Source organism: Ostrea edulis, chromosome 3 (assembly GCF_947568905.1).
Source record: "Ostrea edulis chromosome 3, xbOstEdul1.1, whole genome shotgun sequence".
NCBI lineage: Eukaryota > Metazoa > Mollusca > Bivalvia > Ostreida > Ostreidae > Ostrea > Ostrea edulis.
The window spans coordinates 15,963,564-15,981,589 of record NC_079166.1 but is presented as its reverse complement, the minus strand read 5'-3'; the positions used below and the strand labels follow the sequence as shown (position 1 = coordinate 15,981,589).

Here is an 18,026-nt window from a genome sequence, read left to right as displayed (position 1 = left end):
GTATCTGTGAAGTCCAGAGGTGAGATATATATATTCTTTCCAAAACAACTAAGAATGTTCATGGAACAATTCAGTATTAATTGTTTTCCTTTTCTGTTGTATGCCTTATTTCAAGAAATAACTTTCAGGTCACTTTTTAATGTGAAATGGAACATTTTCAATTTTTGACAACCTGACGGTAGGGGTGTTTAAGATACTATACCTCATTTTCTGTAAGGAAGTGGAGTAAAAGGAATTCAGAATTGGATTCAGCATACTCAAAATTGGTAATTACACCTGCTTTTTATTGTTTTGGGTAATGGTGTTTCAAGAAATAAAGTTGGGTCACTTTTTGATGCGAAATGAAACATTTTCCGTTTTAGGCAACCTGACGGTAGGGGTGTTTAAGACACTATACCTCATTTTCTATAAGAAATTGGAGTAAAAGGAATCCAGATTTGAAATCAGCATACTCAAAATTGGTAATTACACCTGATTTTTATTGTTTTGGGTAATTTTTAAAAAATGGGTGGTGGTTGCTACTGAGTAAATAGGAATGTGAAAGATCAAATGTAAAAACTTTAGTGAGTCAATCGAGCTGTACGTCGAATGTCTGTACTCTGTACTGTTCCATCATCCATTGTATAAGACAACGAAGAAACGACCCGGGTTTTCTTTCCTGCACGATATTCGAGTATATCTGAGAGCAATGGTAGTTATGGGGGTGATTAATTAATTATAACGGTGAAAACAGAAATAAACAATTATAACGTTTGTGAGCTTGATTCAACAGGCATTATAGGAGAAAAAATAAATACGCAAGTACTTTTGTTTTTAAACTCGCGTGGGTGCGTGTATAGACTTTATGGATAAGTGTAGATTTAGATGTATCATTAATAATAATTATTCTGGAACATTACATTTGTTAAACAATGCTAAAAAGCAATTAGGCATACATGTGTATCATTGTAAAGCAAAAATCTCATATTTGATAAATTCCTCATTTGGAACCAAAATCTCATGGCTGGTCACATTTGGTCCCTCGATTTGCTCAGCAACAAATCCCTTGGTACAAGAGAAAAGTTTACATATGGTTGCAAAACAGAATAAAGTCACTGATTCATGACGAGGAGGTGGGGGTGGTGGGTGGTGGAGGATAAATCAACAACCGCAGCAATCTAATACATTTATTAACTCAAATCCTGCATGAAATTAGGTAATACAATTACATTGCAAAACAATATATGATTCATTGATTCTTAGAATATATATACATGAATGGTGAATTGATAACCAACAGTGATCAAACTCATAATTCGTATAATATAAGAAACGAATATGAAATAAAGAATTCGGCGAACACGGACCCCTTGAAATATCAGAGGTCAGGTGTCTTATGGAGCGCAAAATAAACATAAACCCAAATAATTGAAAATATCTTTAATTGTTAAACAATATCATTAAGTCATTAATTATTCTACCGAATTGATGAGCGCTATACAACTGAATGGAGATGAATCAATTAATCTATAATGATATCAACAATTGAATTCATGTGCACTACAACTCAATTAAAGAGAACAATAATGAGCACATCAATTCAAATAATGCTCGCAATAATTTGATTATTGCTCTCTTCAATTGAATAGAATTGAAAATACGCGCAATAGTAATTCGATTGTCTTGATGCTCGCAATGATTTTTTTTTTTAGAGAGAGGACAACCCCCAGTTTTTTAGTTCCATTTTGAATTATAAGACATGACCTTGAAAATTATGTGAAATTTTAAAAATTGACATTGTACTCAGGGACTATATAATATGTCTTTTTAAAATCTCAAATTTGATATCATGAATTTTTTCGTATATCAAGTGCAAAAACATAATTTCCATTAATTGAATTAGAATTTTTTTTTTTTTTTTTAATCTTTTGAGTTTGTTATTTTGGCTCTCCATAGTGCCTCGGAGGAGTAAGCATCCCCCATCGACCGGTCACACCCGCCGTGAGCCCTATGTCGTGATCAGGTAAACATATGCATATTTAAATGGTAAAACTTATTTCATCAATAAATGAGTGACAATATCCATAATGCTAATTTCCAGAGTAGTGTCCCTTCATTGCAGCTATATCCCTTTACATCCTAGTATTCTTTGGATAGATGGATGGCAAGGCATCACTTAGACCAATTCCCAAACGAAAATTCTTGAGGACGTCTTCGTCTTTTTTGGATACTTTTGGTAATTTCATGGTTTTGCCTCCTGCTTTGATAGGAGGGAAGAACGGTTTCCCCTGAATATGGAATACAGGAGGCAATTCAATTGGTCCCTTCTTTCCTCTATTTTGTGTTTTGCCAGCTTTCTTTGTTTTTCTCTCTTTGGTCTTCAGCTCACTATAATAATAATGATAATTAAAAAAAAAAAAACCAACGGAATATGTACATCAAAATCCTGAATGTTTAACGTTAACTGATGGGGATTTGATGGTTTTATATACTGGTAATTAGTAGTTACTAGTATAATTTGTCTTGAAACTTACAACTTCTCACTGTGTGACTCCGGAATCCCGCTGTCTACTCTCAACAGTGGTAGAAATCCCTGCGGTTTTCCTTTCATTGCTAAAATTTCTCAAATAAATCACCGATGTCAGGACTAGTTATAACCTTATTAGGCAGAAAATACACTCAACAATGATAAACAATTACGTAACAATTAGGTTAGCTACGTAATTACGTCACGTGCATTGTGAAGTCATCACAATAACAGGTCAGAGGTCATAGAACATAGAACATAATCATAGAACATTTTCCAATCAAGTTAGGGCCTTCAAGGGCAGCATAAAAATACATTTTAATTAATCAAGGAGTGATATTGCATAACATATACTTAAACACAGTATCACTATTGTTAATTACATATACCAGAATATCTACCAACTTCAATCATCAATTCATGAGTAGATATCCGTAATTTAGAAATAGTTATTTTTATATCAAAATCTTTAAAATTTTATTCGAATAATTTTCAGAAACCAAAGTGCTTTTAAGTTTAAAGTATGTGCATGCATAGTATCCCATCGAACAATTACTGTACCAGGTCTCGGTGTATTTACCAGAGAGTAGATTCAGGAATTTATGATATCCTCTTTAACATATTCTAAAACTTTTTTCTACTAGTTAGTACCATGACAGTTTGTAATTGAAATGCAAAGAATTACCACAGAAATAATTAACTAATAAGCATCCTTAATTAATATTAGCCAAAAGTAAACGCATCAAGTTTATTGGACAAAATATTTTCTTAAGATTTTGGTGTAACGAGCTACTAAACAACAAACACTGTGTTTCCGTGCATGACATCTCTCTCTCTCTCTCTCTCTCTCTCTCTCTCTCTCTCTCTCTCATTGAATATGGATGGTAGTTCAATATCACTTAAAGATGGTTCTACAATAGGCCAAGCTTAATGTGACAATCCAAAAACGAGATATAGGCCGGGGGTGGGGAGGCGTGTTCAAGCCCATCAATTTCCCTCATGGCAGAAAAAAAACAACCCAACTTAGTTGTAAATGTCCGTCTTTCAGGGGGGAAATTCTCTTAGGGAGGATTTGAAATGCTACGCTGCTTGCATGTTCAGCGACTCGTCAATGTTTGACCCAGGAACCGCGGTGATTTTGTCTGTAATAATAATCTAGTACTAGGTGTATATACCATACCATTCCCTAAAAAAAAAAAAAAAACCACACACAAAGGAGGGGGTGGTGATTAAGTGCATGGTGTTGACCCCTACAATTACAATATATATCATTACAGACAAATTTAACGGTTCCTGTTAACGGACATGTAGGACTCGGGTAAATCAGTTCTAGCTGCAGAACTGTAGCTCTCCGAAAAAAAATTATGTTGACAGACCGGAGTCCGGTCTGTCAACATAATTTTTTTCGGAGAGCTACAGTTCTGCAGCTAAATCAGTTCGTGACCATCAGGACGGGCTCAGGTAAATGTTCTGACCAACGGACCTCGTGCTATTTCCCCCTTTTTTCAAGGCATTAGAATATAATACTTTATTTCTAATTAATTCAGAGTGTAAAATATACAGAACATGAGATGATTACAACAACGAAGAGAAGAGATGCCAAACGATTGAATATGCATATTAATCAATAACCGACAAGATATACTTGAGTTCAATTAGAACACATAACTCTTTTACAAATGTCATACATATGTGTGTATATATATATATATATATATATATATATATATATATATATATATATATATCCAATAATAAAAGTCAAGAAACACAAAATTCGAGTTTTGTGTTTCTTGACTTTTATTATTGGATGTATTTACTGTATCAAACACCGAATTCTTTTTTACAAACTATATATATATATATATATATATATATATATATATATATATATAAATTGTTGGAACTTTAGTGCTTTTATATATAAATATATATATATATATATATATATATATATATATATATATATATACCATGTCATTGTTAATAAATCTATACCCACAAGATCAAGAATTTCTTTCTCGTCTGTGTTGAGTTGCTAAATATAGTTTTTTGTTCATTATCTAAAGTAGAAAATTTTGGATATTGTTTTTCTACAAAATTAAATATTTCTTTTCTTTCGTTATCGTATTTTTCACATGTTATTAAAAATCCATTTTCATATCAGATTTACATTTTGTGCATAATCGGTGCTTTCTAGGAATGTTGATAAACCTACCCATTTCGATTCTTAACCTTTGAGAAGAAATTCTTAACTTGCACAATGACCTTCTGTGATCTAAATTTCTGACAACAGATAAATAATTTTCCTAACCCTAATTTTGTTTGAGCTTCACATATGTGCTTAATTTGCCTTCACTACAGACTGTAAATTTGAATACCAGTCTTTCACATAATGATCCAGTATTGTTTTATATTACAGATCAATTTAAATTTATGTTTCCCATATTTAAAGTAACAAGTTCATCTTTGATATTCAAAATATTGCGTAACTTATGTATAAATGCAAACCATGAATTTGTCCGAGTCAAAAAAAAAAAAAAAAAAAAAAAAAGAAAAAAAAAAAAAAAAAGAAGCTTTTTGCTACATTCATTTGCATCCTGAGTAAAGGAGATTCAGTAGACAAATTCTGTATTCTAGGCTATATATATATATATATATATTTCAAATCCAGCTAGCCTAACTTCAGTCTGAAATATCTGACGTTTTCATGGCTTTTTTTTATGATTTTGATATTTACCGTTTTCCTGGCACGGTAAATATCAAAATCATAAAAAAGCCAGAAAAACGTCAGATATTTCGGACTAGCCTAACTTTTGAAACAATTTTCATAAACAAATGAAATGTTCAGTACATGTTTGCATTTGTGTTTGTTTTTATAGACCAGCAGTTTTTTTTTTAACATATTCGCTAGTTTTAAAAATCTTACGATATATAAGTACACTATTAGTACCTGTACTGTAATTAAAATTTGGACTTCAGGCGATACTTTTTGTTATCCGGATTTCCACGATACTTTTTTAGCATTTAGTTTATTCAAAATGGCAGCGTCCATGTGATACAAGTTTTGACACATTGACTTCAGTGACTTGATTTATAACGGAGTGTGTGTGCATTAGGCCTAGTAATAATGGAAAACTTTTAAGTTCCATTACTGTGGTAACTATTCATAGATACTAAAATTTGATACATAGGACAAAAGCTAAGGATTCAGTATTCTACTTATCTGTCAACATTTTTAAAATAAAGTTCAGAATTTAAAAAGTTGAAAAAGCATTGCAGTGGTTTGATTAATATGTAGTGGGGGGTGGGGGTGGGGGGTCTGATTAGGATATGAAAGTATGGTTGAATTGATTTTGATGTCTGTTTTCTTTGTCATCAAAAGGCGTGGGTAAAAGTTGTTCCTTGGTATCACCAATTTTTTCATGTGCCTTAAATTCTGATAATATGTATACGGTGTGACCGTTGGACCGAGCGAAGCATGTGATGTCCATTGGAGTGTCCCAAGTGGTAATCATAATTCCGTTAAGTATGGTAGGTTATGAATCATTTAAAAATATATATTTTTAATGAAATTTTCCTTGCGCTAAAAACCCAGTAACATCTCAATATTAAAGGGGTTTATATGGGGACAACAGTTTTACAGGATCCGCCTATTCATTGAACGCGGGAAATAAAACACAAGGCGACGTAAACTGTGTATTGTGACGTCACATTTAGCCCCAACCTTTTTTCTCTTTTTCAAAGCAAACAATTATAAACAACAATAAAACATTCCGTATGCAATGAAAAAGGCCGTTATAAAACTAAACAAAATTAACCAATCAATTCAAAATGGTAAAAATGTAACCGTAATTTTATCGTATATTCTTATTTAAAGAAACTCATGAACTCGTTCATCTACTTAGTCGTATTACGGTTTTATATGTAATTATTTGCTAAAACCTATTACAATGATAATTATACTATTCACTTTGAACAAACTCAGTGTTTAAATTATGAATTGCACGTCAGTCTTCTATTATTGGCATTCAAAATAAAACACGAATAACTGTTGAAGCAGGTAATGAAAAAATAAATGGCGGCACCCATATGGATCACGAAAATTTCAGTGAACGTATATAGAGATTGTCTCTTTTTCTTTTGCTGATTTTGACTTTTTTCTTTTACATACGTGTTACCTTTAGAGCCTTGCTTCGCGGACGGGCCTTCGGCCCGTCCGAGCTTCGCTCGGTATAAACAGGTTGGGAACACTTCCCCTACAGCGAGATATTCTCGCGGAAACGCGATTATCCCTATCTAGTGAGAATAAATATATTCTGTACAACCGAGAAAAACACCCATGGAGTACATCTCTTCATGTTTCACGTGGAAAGATGAAACGGTGCTAAAATGTCTGCATGATACTTCTGCAATTGTATGCCCTATAGTGCCCAGAATTGGATATGTAAATAAATAAATATTAATCAAAACAAAAACACTCACGATGTGGATTTCAGACTGCTTTCCTCTTATGCAGCAACTTTGATATGCAATTTCTTGACCGTGTTGTCAATTTTATAGATACAATTTGCATCATGTTGAGTGTGTGTCACGCACTTATTGAGCATTGCATGGAATTTGCCATTATTTTCAATAAAGACACCAAAACACCTGTTTATGGTAATGTTTACTTTCTTGCTAAAGAGGGATATAATCATGTTTTAGCGAGATCTCGCTATAGGGGAAGTGCTCCCAACCTAATAAAAGATGACAGGTTATGCAAGGATGTTTGTGCACAAATTTCATTTCCAACGCAAATTCTGACGTTTATCTTAAGCCTGTTATGTAAAAAAGGGATGAAAGAATATTGTGCCATGAATTGTTATGCTTTTCAGAAGTTGGAAAAGCCTGAAACACCAATTCATCTCCATATTTATAGATATAATCATGAACAGTAATATGGGACTTTCGAGATACGGATCCACTCTGACTTTTATCACGCGTTGAACGTAATTGTAGGGCATGTCACTTCCGGATTACAATAACAACTAAGTAAACAAACATGGAATATTTCAAATGCTATCAATTTCCTGCATTTAAATGCTATCTTTGAAAGAAAGGAATCACTACAACCATTTTGTAGGAAAATACAATTGATTAAATTATGCGAGTCTGCACGGGAAATAAATCTAGGGAATATCTTGAGGATATCGGTAAAACTTCACACCTTGCATCCAATGGTATGCGTCTAAATGTGCCTTTTCCCTTCCATCTAATTTACACCCAGGTACTAAGCCCCAATAATAGCTGTTTACGGACCGTCTGTTAGCGAAACACCATATGTATTGATGTCAACTTTGCCCTACAATTGGCTATTATCATGTGACCGTGGTGTATAAACGTCAAATATAATCGGTCGTTCCGGCATATCCCGAAAGTTGCGTATTAAAAGGTTAATATTTTAATTACCGGTATGAACATTGAGGTTTGTGACTGTCATTACTGTCGTGGGCTGCATGGTTCTGAAGACAACCTGTGAATTGTAGGGGGGGATGGTTAAATTTTGTATTTATCTAGATACTTTGGTCAAAATACAATTGAAAATGTTTGAATATCAGTGAAAGGTGTGCTATAATTGTTTTTCTTCATGAAGTAATGTGTTTTTTGCCTCGTTGTTGTTTTACTTTCGCTTTGAGGATTTAAAGATCTCATAAAGAGATGTCACTAGTGTAGTCAGTAATTTCAATGATGAAGAACTCTCACTGCTATGGCCTTGAGCACCATAAATGTGTCAGTTTAAAACTCAAGGCCATTGCCGTGAGAGTTCTTTATCATTTTGATTTGACTCAAATGTGACACAGGACAATCAGTTTTCATTGTTTAAGGCCAGATATTAAAAGATACTTCTTTCTATCTGCAAAGAAAATTTTGTGCCCCACATAAAGATTACCTACATGTATTTTAGCATCAAGAGTGATTTGACAAGTGTCTACAACTTGATGATTTTTATGCGATATAAAGACTCGTGGTCTGATTTCAGATTAGAGATTACAAGAATTGGTGCCAGCATCATCAGATATTTCAGAGTAAACACACATGTAGATTGTGATCAGGATGTTGGAACCCGACTCTGATGAAACAGAGGCTTTGATGAAAAAGCTTCTACTGCAATCGGTAAATTCCAGTAAAGTTAAAGAAATAAAATCTTTAAGTGCATGTATGTTGCAGATCATGTAACTGTTTAAATGACATATTTCCTCTGATTGAATCTATGTTTATTATTGATTTTTGGGATGATGGAAATCTCATCCATGGGGTTAAATAATTTGGTTATCAGCAAAGCTAAACAGGTCACTGACCAAGTAACCTTTTAACCCCCAGAGGCAAGGTTTCCGTTTTTCATATTGATGTTTTTTGTTAACAGGGATTGCAGGAGGGAGATGTTGATCCTAATAAAAAAGTCCCTTGGACCACAGTAGTTCCAAAACCAGGTCGGGTATAGAGGACATATTTGATTTTGTACAATCATAAAATGTTGGTTGCTTTATTATCACACCTTGAATGGATTCATGCATTTTTTGATAATTTCAGGTTTCTGTCTAAAAACAAAGAAAGAAAATGGTGAAAAAGTTTTTATCAATGTTTGCCATGCAGAGAATGTAAGTTGGTTTAATGTATAATATTTGATTCTGTGATATTTGAGTTTAAATCATATTCTAATTGTAAATGTCATTTATATACTATTTATGATAGTAAGTATGGGATTTTGAGAGACTTTTTCCTTTAATGTAAGAAAATACTAGCATTAGAAATTAATGCATATTTTGTTTCTGTCGCAAGAGCTTCAATTTTAATGTCTTCTTGAATTGAAATGGAAAATATATTTTTGTAATTCGTGAAATTTTATTTTATATTATATGGTTATACATGTGCTTCTTGAAATCAAATATCAAGAATATACATGTACTACTCTTCTTAAATATTTTTCATTTCAACTCTTGGATGACACTAATGTGTCATCTCAAAATACAGATACACATGTCTGCTATGTGTTTGAATCAGTACAGATCTATGTCTGCTACATGTTTGCGCCAGTACAGATCTATGTTTGCTATGTGTTTGTGTATGAATCAGTACAGATCTATGTTTGCTACATGTATGTGTTTGAATCAGTACAGATCTATGTCTGCCATGTGTTTGAATCAGTACAGATCTACGTGTGCTATGTTTTTGAATCCATACAGATCTATGTCTGCTATGTGTTTGAATCAGTACAGATCTATGTCTGCTATGTGTTTGAATCAGTACAGATCTATGTCTGCTATTAGTTTGAATCAGTACAGATCTATGTCTGCTATTAGTTTGAATCAGTACAGATCTATGTCTGCTACATGTATGTATTTGAATCAGTACAGATCTATATCTGCTATGTGTTTGAATCAGTACAGATCTATGTCTGCTATGTGTTTGAATCAGGTTCCTCAGCCAAGGGACATTACTGAGGAAGATCTGCTGAAGTTGTTGGAGTCGGATGATCCCTTTGGATTCCGAGTTCCAATGAGTATTGGTGAACCTCATGCTGAGATTGATAAAAGTTTGTACACATTCTGCATATCATGCAATATACACCTTGTTTGAATTACAATGTGGAAAGTTCCGTTGATCGTAACGTAACTTGGTGGGCATATTTGTAAAGTTTCATTGTACAAGATATTTACATAAAAAAAATTGAACACTAGTGATAAACAAGGATGATTAAGAGGCTTTGTTGGAAACAGTTAAACAAAAGAGAACCTTCAATTCTCATTTCTCAGGTGGACAGGGTTGTACGGCCTATGATGTCGTGATCCATCCAGGTTTTTATGAGAAAATGAAGGACAGCGAGGTGTTCCGAGCTTTCTTCCTGTCCGTTACCTTGGAGGGTCTGGAGGAAAAGTACTCCATCGCTCTGTCCAGAGGTCAGTCATGGACTTCATAGATGTTTCTGTTGTAATATTCACAAATCAATTTATAGTTAGGTAAAATTTTACATGTATTTCAAAGGACACCATTTCATATTAGAATTATGATGATGTGATTGTAATATTTCCCAAACAACATTTTTCTTTGCATTGTAATGTTATTTAATTTGAAATTATCTATTTAAGAAATTAAGTTCATTTTTGAAAGCTACATGAGGGTATGAACTGTGACACTTCACGCCGGCTTACTTAATAAAGTGTGAACACGCTTCATGAAAATCATGCCGGTGTGAAGCGATGCAGTTCGTAGTGTAGCGGACAGTATAAGGGGGAACTTATACGGCCTCACTAGGGAGCCAGCTTTTCTATTGATGTGGTAGAGTGTCTCTCTTGATCATGCAGGTTAAGCAACTGTGAGCGTGATCAACACTTGGCTGGGTGGCCCCTACACATTACAATACCCCCATGTACTTCAAAATTGAAATAATCAAATTTGTTTTTTTTATATTTAGATTCTACTTTCATTTCTGTCGGAATTTTCAGCCATTACAATTTTAACCATGATAGCAGGGAAACATGCCCATATGAAAATAGTGCAGTAGTTTAACTTGTAATAGCTTTGGTTGGATTTATGAAATTGGGGTGGAAATAAAAACTTTATTTTTTCCAAAATGAATGAAGTTTATTTTAAACTTCGGATATAAATGAAAGTAATCATCTGTTCCCCTTCAATATGTCTGGTGTAGACTGAAGCTGCTTGTATGTTATGGTATGCAACCATCCCGCCACCACCTTCACAATTCTAGAAAAAAAAGCATAGCTGTCATGAAATCCATCTACAATAACTGTGCCAACATATCAACCTCCTTAAATCTTCCACTCCATGTCCAGAGATATAAATATAAGTATTGTTCAGTAAACCAACCTCCTTAAATCTTCCACTCCATGTCCAGAGATATAAATATAAGTATTGTTCAGTAAACCAACCTCCTTAAATCTTCCACTCCATGTCCAGAGATATAAATATAAGTATTGTTCAGTAAATCAACCTCCTTAAATCTTCCACTCCATGTCCAGAGATATAAATATAAGTATTGTTCAGTAAATCAACCTCCTTAAATCTTCCACTCCATGTCCAGAGATATAAATATAAGTATTGTTCAGTAAATCAACCTCCTTAAATCTTCCACTCCATATCCAGAGATATAAATATAAGTATTGTTCAGTAAATCAACCTCCTTAAATCTTCCACTCCATATCCAGAGATATAAATATAAGTATTGTTCAGTAAATCAACCTCCTTAAATCTTCCACTCCATGTCCAGAGATATAAATATAAGTATTGTTCAGTAAATCAACCTCCTTAAATCTTCCACTCCATGTCCAGAGATATAAATATAAGTATTGTTCAGTAAATCAACCTCCTTAAATCTTCCACTCCATATCCAGAGATATAAATATAAGTATTGTTCAGTAAATCAACCTCCTTAAATCTTCCACTCCATATCCAGAGATATAAATATAAGTATTGTTCAGTAAATCAACCTCCTTAAATTTTCAACTCCATGTCCAGAGATATAAATATAAGTATTGTTCAGTAAATCAACCTCCTTAAATCTTCTACTCGATATCCAGAGATATAAATATAAGTATTGTTCAGTAAATCAACCTCCTTAAATCTTCCACTCCATGTCCAGAGATATAAATATAAGTATTGTTCAGTAAATCAACCTCCTTAAATCTTCCACTCCATGTCCAGAGATATAAATATAAGTATTGTTCAGTAAATCAACCTCCTTAAATCTTCCACTCGATATCCAGAGATATAAATATAAGTATTGTTCAGTAAATCAATCTCCTTAAATCTTCCACTCGATGTCCAGAGATATAAATATAAGTATTGTTCAGTAAATCAACCTCCTTAAATCTTCCACTCCATGTCCAGAGATATAAATATAAGTATTGTTCAGTAAATGAAAAAAAAAATAATTATATATTGGAATTTTCAGACTGGGTGATTCTTAAGAACAGGAAGTGTATTGGGCGACTTCAGGAACAGAATGTTAGGACACAGTCCAAACCTGTCATCATGGAGATGGGAGAGTATGTCCAATAATTGTGACCGCGTCAATACAGCCAAAATAGATAGAGTACAAATACTAGTATATAGATATTACAGTGATTTTACATGTAAGTTTTGAATTTACAATCAATACTTGACGAGTAATGTGTGTACATACAGTCTTTGATGCACACGGAATAGTGTTATTCATATGTATATTTAGTTGAACTTTGGTATCTCGAACATTGATATCACGAATGCCATGGATACGTCGAAGTGAGTTGGAAGTCCCAACTACATGTACATTTTCTTTCTGTATTTTTGACCTCAATATCTCAAACCCTTGGATATGTCAAATTATTTTTCGCTTGTCTCATCGAGTTTGAGATAATGGGGTTTGACTCTGCCTCGTCTTTACAGTCAGTCCGGACTTGGGAAACCATTGATTCAAGAAATGGACACACCTAAGCCACTATCCCAGGAGGAACTCAAAGCCAGGTATGACGTCTAATAGGTCTTAGTGCCCACCTCAGGTATGACATTGTCTAATAGGTCATAGTGCCCACCTCAGGTATGACGTCTAATAGGTCTTAGTGCCCACCTCAGGTATGACATTGTCTAATAGGTCTTAGTGCCCATCTCAGGTATCACATTGTCTAATAGGTCTTAGTGCCCACCTCAGGTATGACATTGTCTAATAGGTCTTAGTGCCCACCTCAGGTATCACATTGTCTAATAGGTCTTAGTGCCCACCTCAGGTATGACATTGCCTAATAGGTCTTAGTGCCCACCTCAGGTATGACATTGTCTAATAGGTCTTAGTGCCCACCTCAGGTATCACATTGTCTAATAGGTCTTAGTGCCCACCCCAGGTATGACATTGCCTAATAGGTCTTAGTGCCCACCTCCGGTATGACATTGCCTAATAGGTCTTAGTGCCCACCTCAGGTATGACATTGTCTAATAGGTCTTAGTGCCCACCCCAGGTATGACATTGCCTAATAGGTCTTAGTGCCCACCTCCGGTATGACATTGCCTAATAGGTCTTAGTGCCCACCCCAGGTATGACATTGTCTAATAGGTCTTAGTGCCCACCTCAGGTATCACATTGTCTAATAGGTCGTAGTGCCCACCTTAGGTATCACATTGTCTAATAGGTCTTAGTGCCCAGGGGTCAGTATGCTGTTACTTGATTATGTGAAGTCAATAGAAAAAGTATCGATACTTGTTAAAGACAAATTCCTGTCACAGTGATTGACTCATTTTTTTCTTTTTCCTTTTTCCTTTTCTGCAGATTTCGTATTATTCACAATTATTATTCTTCTATTGCAAAATCGAAATTCTCACATTTATATCACATTTATCACCAATTTATATCCATTTAGTTTTGTGAATTTTATGTTTTACAAATATGGGTTTCCTACAAATGTTTCAATCCTCATGTTAACAGAGGCCAGAAGCCGGATTTCCGGATTGTACAGGAACCTGCAGAAGGACACCCAGAATTCCTTGTGGCTGAGATCAGTCTTCCACATGTGGTAAATATTTTAACTGCTAACTTTGCTACAGCCAATGCACATTTTTAGCCCATTGCTATTGGTTTGTGACCGTCGTTCGAGTATCTTTGGGACAAAGGGAGCATAAATTGTAAATTTCAGGGTTCATGCACCCCTGGGACCTCAGGGATTGGAGCAAAAACTGCCAAAATTTGACCAATTTTCAAAAATCTTTGTCTCTAGAACTGCACATGTGTAAGGAAAACTAAATGTATTATAGTCAGGTAGAGCAGGAAGCCCTGTCAATTTCATGATCCCCAGGGTATAGGTTCTGACTCCGGGCAGGGTAAAACTTGGCAGATAGTGTTTATATGTAAAACATTTATGAAAATAACATCTTTAATGCTATTGATACTAACTTGAAAGAAAATGAATATTAAGAAGTAGCAGGTAGCCTTCTACCAAAATTGTAAATTTTATGATCACAGGTATAGGGGTTTTGGTTTCAGGGTGGGTCAAAATGGTCATAGTGATTACATGTGTATGTCAACAATTGAGCATTTTTATCTTCTTTTCAATAACTACCCTTCCAGTACTATTTAATTATTACAGTTTATTTAATCTACAGTGTCTTGAAATACTCTGGAATCAGTTTAATTTTTGATAAGGTAATTGCTGTATATGATTTTGGCTGGCAGTGGTTGTATGCGAGAGGTCAAGGAGGTCGTTTCCTCCGATATGTTTCTCCTGGTTTCCTTCCACACTAATGAACCACGAGACAAACAGTTAGATGGGGTGTAGAGCTATATAACAGTTTGTTACAGTCTTTTGAGTCACAGCCACTAAACCTTACATGTCAGGTTGTTTTAGAAACTGACTATGTTGTATTGAAACATGTGTTGCTTTTGTGGACTAAATGTAACTTTAGGTCTTGAACATCTTTGACAGAAAATGGCCAACACACTGACTGTGGATGTTGGGGAAGATAGAATCGTCCTGGAGACGCGGTCCAATAAGTACTATTTAGATGTCTACCTGCCGTTTATGCTCATACAGGAGGACTGTGTGGCACAGTTTAACCGCAAAACAAGGGTACGATCAAGGATCAAGTTATACAGTAGTAGGGAGGGGCTATAGTACATGTCACGTGACCTATATACGGGAGGGAGGGGCTACAGTACATGTCTCATGACCTATATACGGGAGAGAGGGCTATAGTACATGTCACGTGACCTATATACGGGAGGGAGGGGCTACAGTACATGTCTCATGACCTATATACGGGAGAGAGGGCTATAGTACATGTCACGTGACCTATATACGGGAGGGAGGGGCTACAGTACATGTCTCGTGACCTATATATAGGAGGGAAGGGCTACAGTACATGTCACGTGACCTATATACAGGAGGGAGGGGCTACAGTACATGTCTTATGACCTATATACAGGAGGGAGGGGCTACAGTACATGTCTCATGACCTATATACAGGAGGGAGGGGCTACAGTACATGTCACGTGACCTATATACGGGAGGGAGGGGCTACAGTACATGTCTTATGACCTATATATGGGAGGGAGCGGCTACAGTACATGTCTCATGACCTATATACGGGAGGGAGGGGCTACAGTACATGTCTTATGACCTATATATGGGAGGGAGGGGCTACAGTACATGTCTCATGACCTATATACAGGAGGGAGGGGCTATAGTACATGTCACGTGACCTATATACGGGAGGGAGGGGCTACAGTACATGTCTCGTGACCTATATACGGGAGGGAGGGGCTACAGTACATGTCACGTGACCTATATACGGGAGGGAGGGGCTACAGTACATGTCTCGTGACCTATATACGGAAGGGAGGGCTATAGTACATGTCACGTGACCTATATACGGGAGGGAGGGCTATAGTACATGTCACGTGACCTATATACGGGAGGGAGGGGCTACAATACATGTCTCATGACCTATATACGGGAGAGAGGGGCTACAGTACATGTCTCATGACCTATATACAGGAGGGAGGGGCTACAGTACGTCTCATGACCTATATACAGGGGGAAGGGGCTACAGTACATGTCTGATGACCTCTATACAGGAGGGAGGGGCGACAGTACGTCTCGTGACCTATATACGAGAGGAAGGGACAGACAGTGTTAGAAGGAAGGAGAAGGCGGGGGGATGAAGATGGGAGGGAAGGGGATGGAAAGGAGGGTGAATGAGAAGAGGGGGTTGAAGATGGGAAGGAAGGAGGTGGAAGTGAAAGATCAATGAGAAGGAGTGAAAAGGGAATGAAGAGAGATAAATATAGAGAGGGACAAAAACGATTGGGAGAAGGAAAAGGTGGATAACCCCTGTTCAAACTTCACCCAACACCCTATATATACATGTATATAAGTCAGTTTCATGGAGCAAATGCTCATTTGAAATTTTTTAAGGGGGTGTAATTTTTAAGCAAATAGTGTAATATTTAAACTGAATATTATTAACTTAATTGAACTTTAATAGTTGTGAAGTGTAATGAACTTCAAACAACTGCATAATGCTATTGGAGTTGTTCAAATTGAATAGTTCAAAGCAAATATATATGTACGTCTGAATCAATCTTCTGTGATGCAGATTGAAAGTAGTTGGGCTTAAAGACGATGGTATTAAATTAAGTACAAGTTACAGATGGAAGGCCAGTGTAAAGAACAGGTCTATTGGGAATGAAAATTAAGGTAGAAATATACAATGAATTACACAGGTGTTAGAAGAAGCAGTTTTAACATATGTAATTAAACCTCAGAATGAATTGTTTTCTTCTCCAGATTCTGACCCTGACATTACCAGTGCAGGCGGAAGAGTGAACAGGATATAAAACAGTAAATATGCACGATGCCGTCCGCAAGTTCCAAGAATGATTTCATTGTCATCAGAGTTCTGTCCCAAGGATTAATGATCCACTTCACATCAGATTGTCAAATGTGTGGCTTTTGAATAAACACGCCTGTGACAAAAACTCATTGAACAGATCTGGAGACTTTTAAATTTTCACATTCATAATAAAGTTATTCTTATAAAAAAGATATATTTAAATTATTGTTCGGATTCGATGCTAATGGATTTTGGGATTTTTTGCCAAGAAAATTGAAAAATATGAAGGTATGCATACGAGAGGCCCATGGGCCACATCGCTTACCTGAGCCAAATTTGGTTCCCCATACATTCGCATGTAAAACTTTGATCCCCTATTGTGGCCCCTTCCTAACCCCAGGGGTCATGATTTTTACAAACTTGAATCTCCACTTCGTCAGGAAGCTTTCATATAAATTTCAGCTCTTCTGCCCCAGTGGTTCTTGAGAGAAGATTTTTATATGATCCTACCCTATTTTTGCATTTTTATGCCCCCCACCAAAGAAGCGGGGCATATTGGTTTGCACCTGTCGGTCGGTCGACCACATGTTGTCCGCTCAATATCTTAAGAACCAATCATTTGATTGTAATGGTATTTAATATGTGGGTTGGTTATGAGTAGAAGACCCCTATTGTTTTTCAGGTCAAAAGGTCAATCTACTCTGGACATAGGAAGACTTTGTCCACTCAATATCTCGAGAACCCTTTGCTTGACAGACATCAAACTTGGTACACTGGTACATCCCTATGAGTAGATGACTCCTATTGATTTTTAGGTCACATGGTAAAAGGTGAAACTGGACATAGCAATATACTGCCCGCTCAATATCTTGAAAATTCTTTGCTTGACAGACATCAAACTTGGTACACTGGTACATCTTTGGGAGAAGATGATCCTTATTGATTTTAAGGTCACATGGTCAAAGGTCAAATTGGACATAGGAATATACTGTCCGCTCAATATCTAGAGAACCCTTTGCTTGACAGACATCAAAATTGGTACACTGGTACACATTCACGAGAACATGGCTCCTATTGATTTTGAGGTATATGGTCAAAGGTCAAACTGGACATAGTAATATACTGTCCACACAATATCTTAAGAACCCTTTGGTTGACAGAC

The 18,026-nt window shown here is 35.7% G+C and overlaps 1 protein-coding gene across 1 annotated transcript; it reads left to right on the top strand.

Moving 5' to 3' along the window:
* The first annotated feature begins 5,528 nt into the window (after nucleotides 1-5,528).
* LOC125673001 (PIH1 domain-containing protein 1-like) lies at nucleotides 5,529-17,018 on the top strand. Its single transcript, XM_048909234.2, has 11 exons — nucleotides 5,529-5,665; nucleotides 8,529-8,662; nucleotides 8,913-8,979; nucleotides 9,080-9,147; nucleotides 9,965-10,082; nucleotides 10,303-10,446; nucleotides 12,459-12,552; nucleotides 12,932-13,009; nucleotides 13,962-14,049; nucleotides 14,956-15,099; nucleotides 16,819-17,018. The coding sequence occupies exons 2-11, from the start codon at nucleotides 8,603-8,605 to the stop codon at nucleotides 16,855-16,857; spliced, it is 900 nt and encodes a 299-aa protein (XP_048765191.1). The 5' UTR covers nucleotides 5,529-5,665; nucleotides 8,529-8,602; the 3' UTR covers nucleotides 16,858-17,018.
* Nucleotides 17,019-18,026: the final 1,008 nt, after the last annotated feature.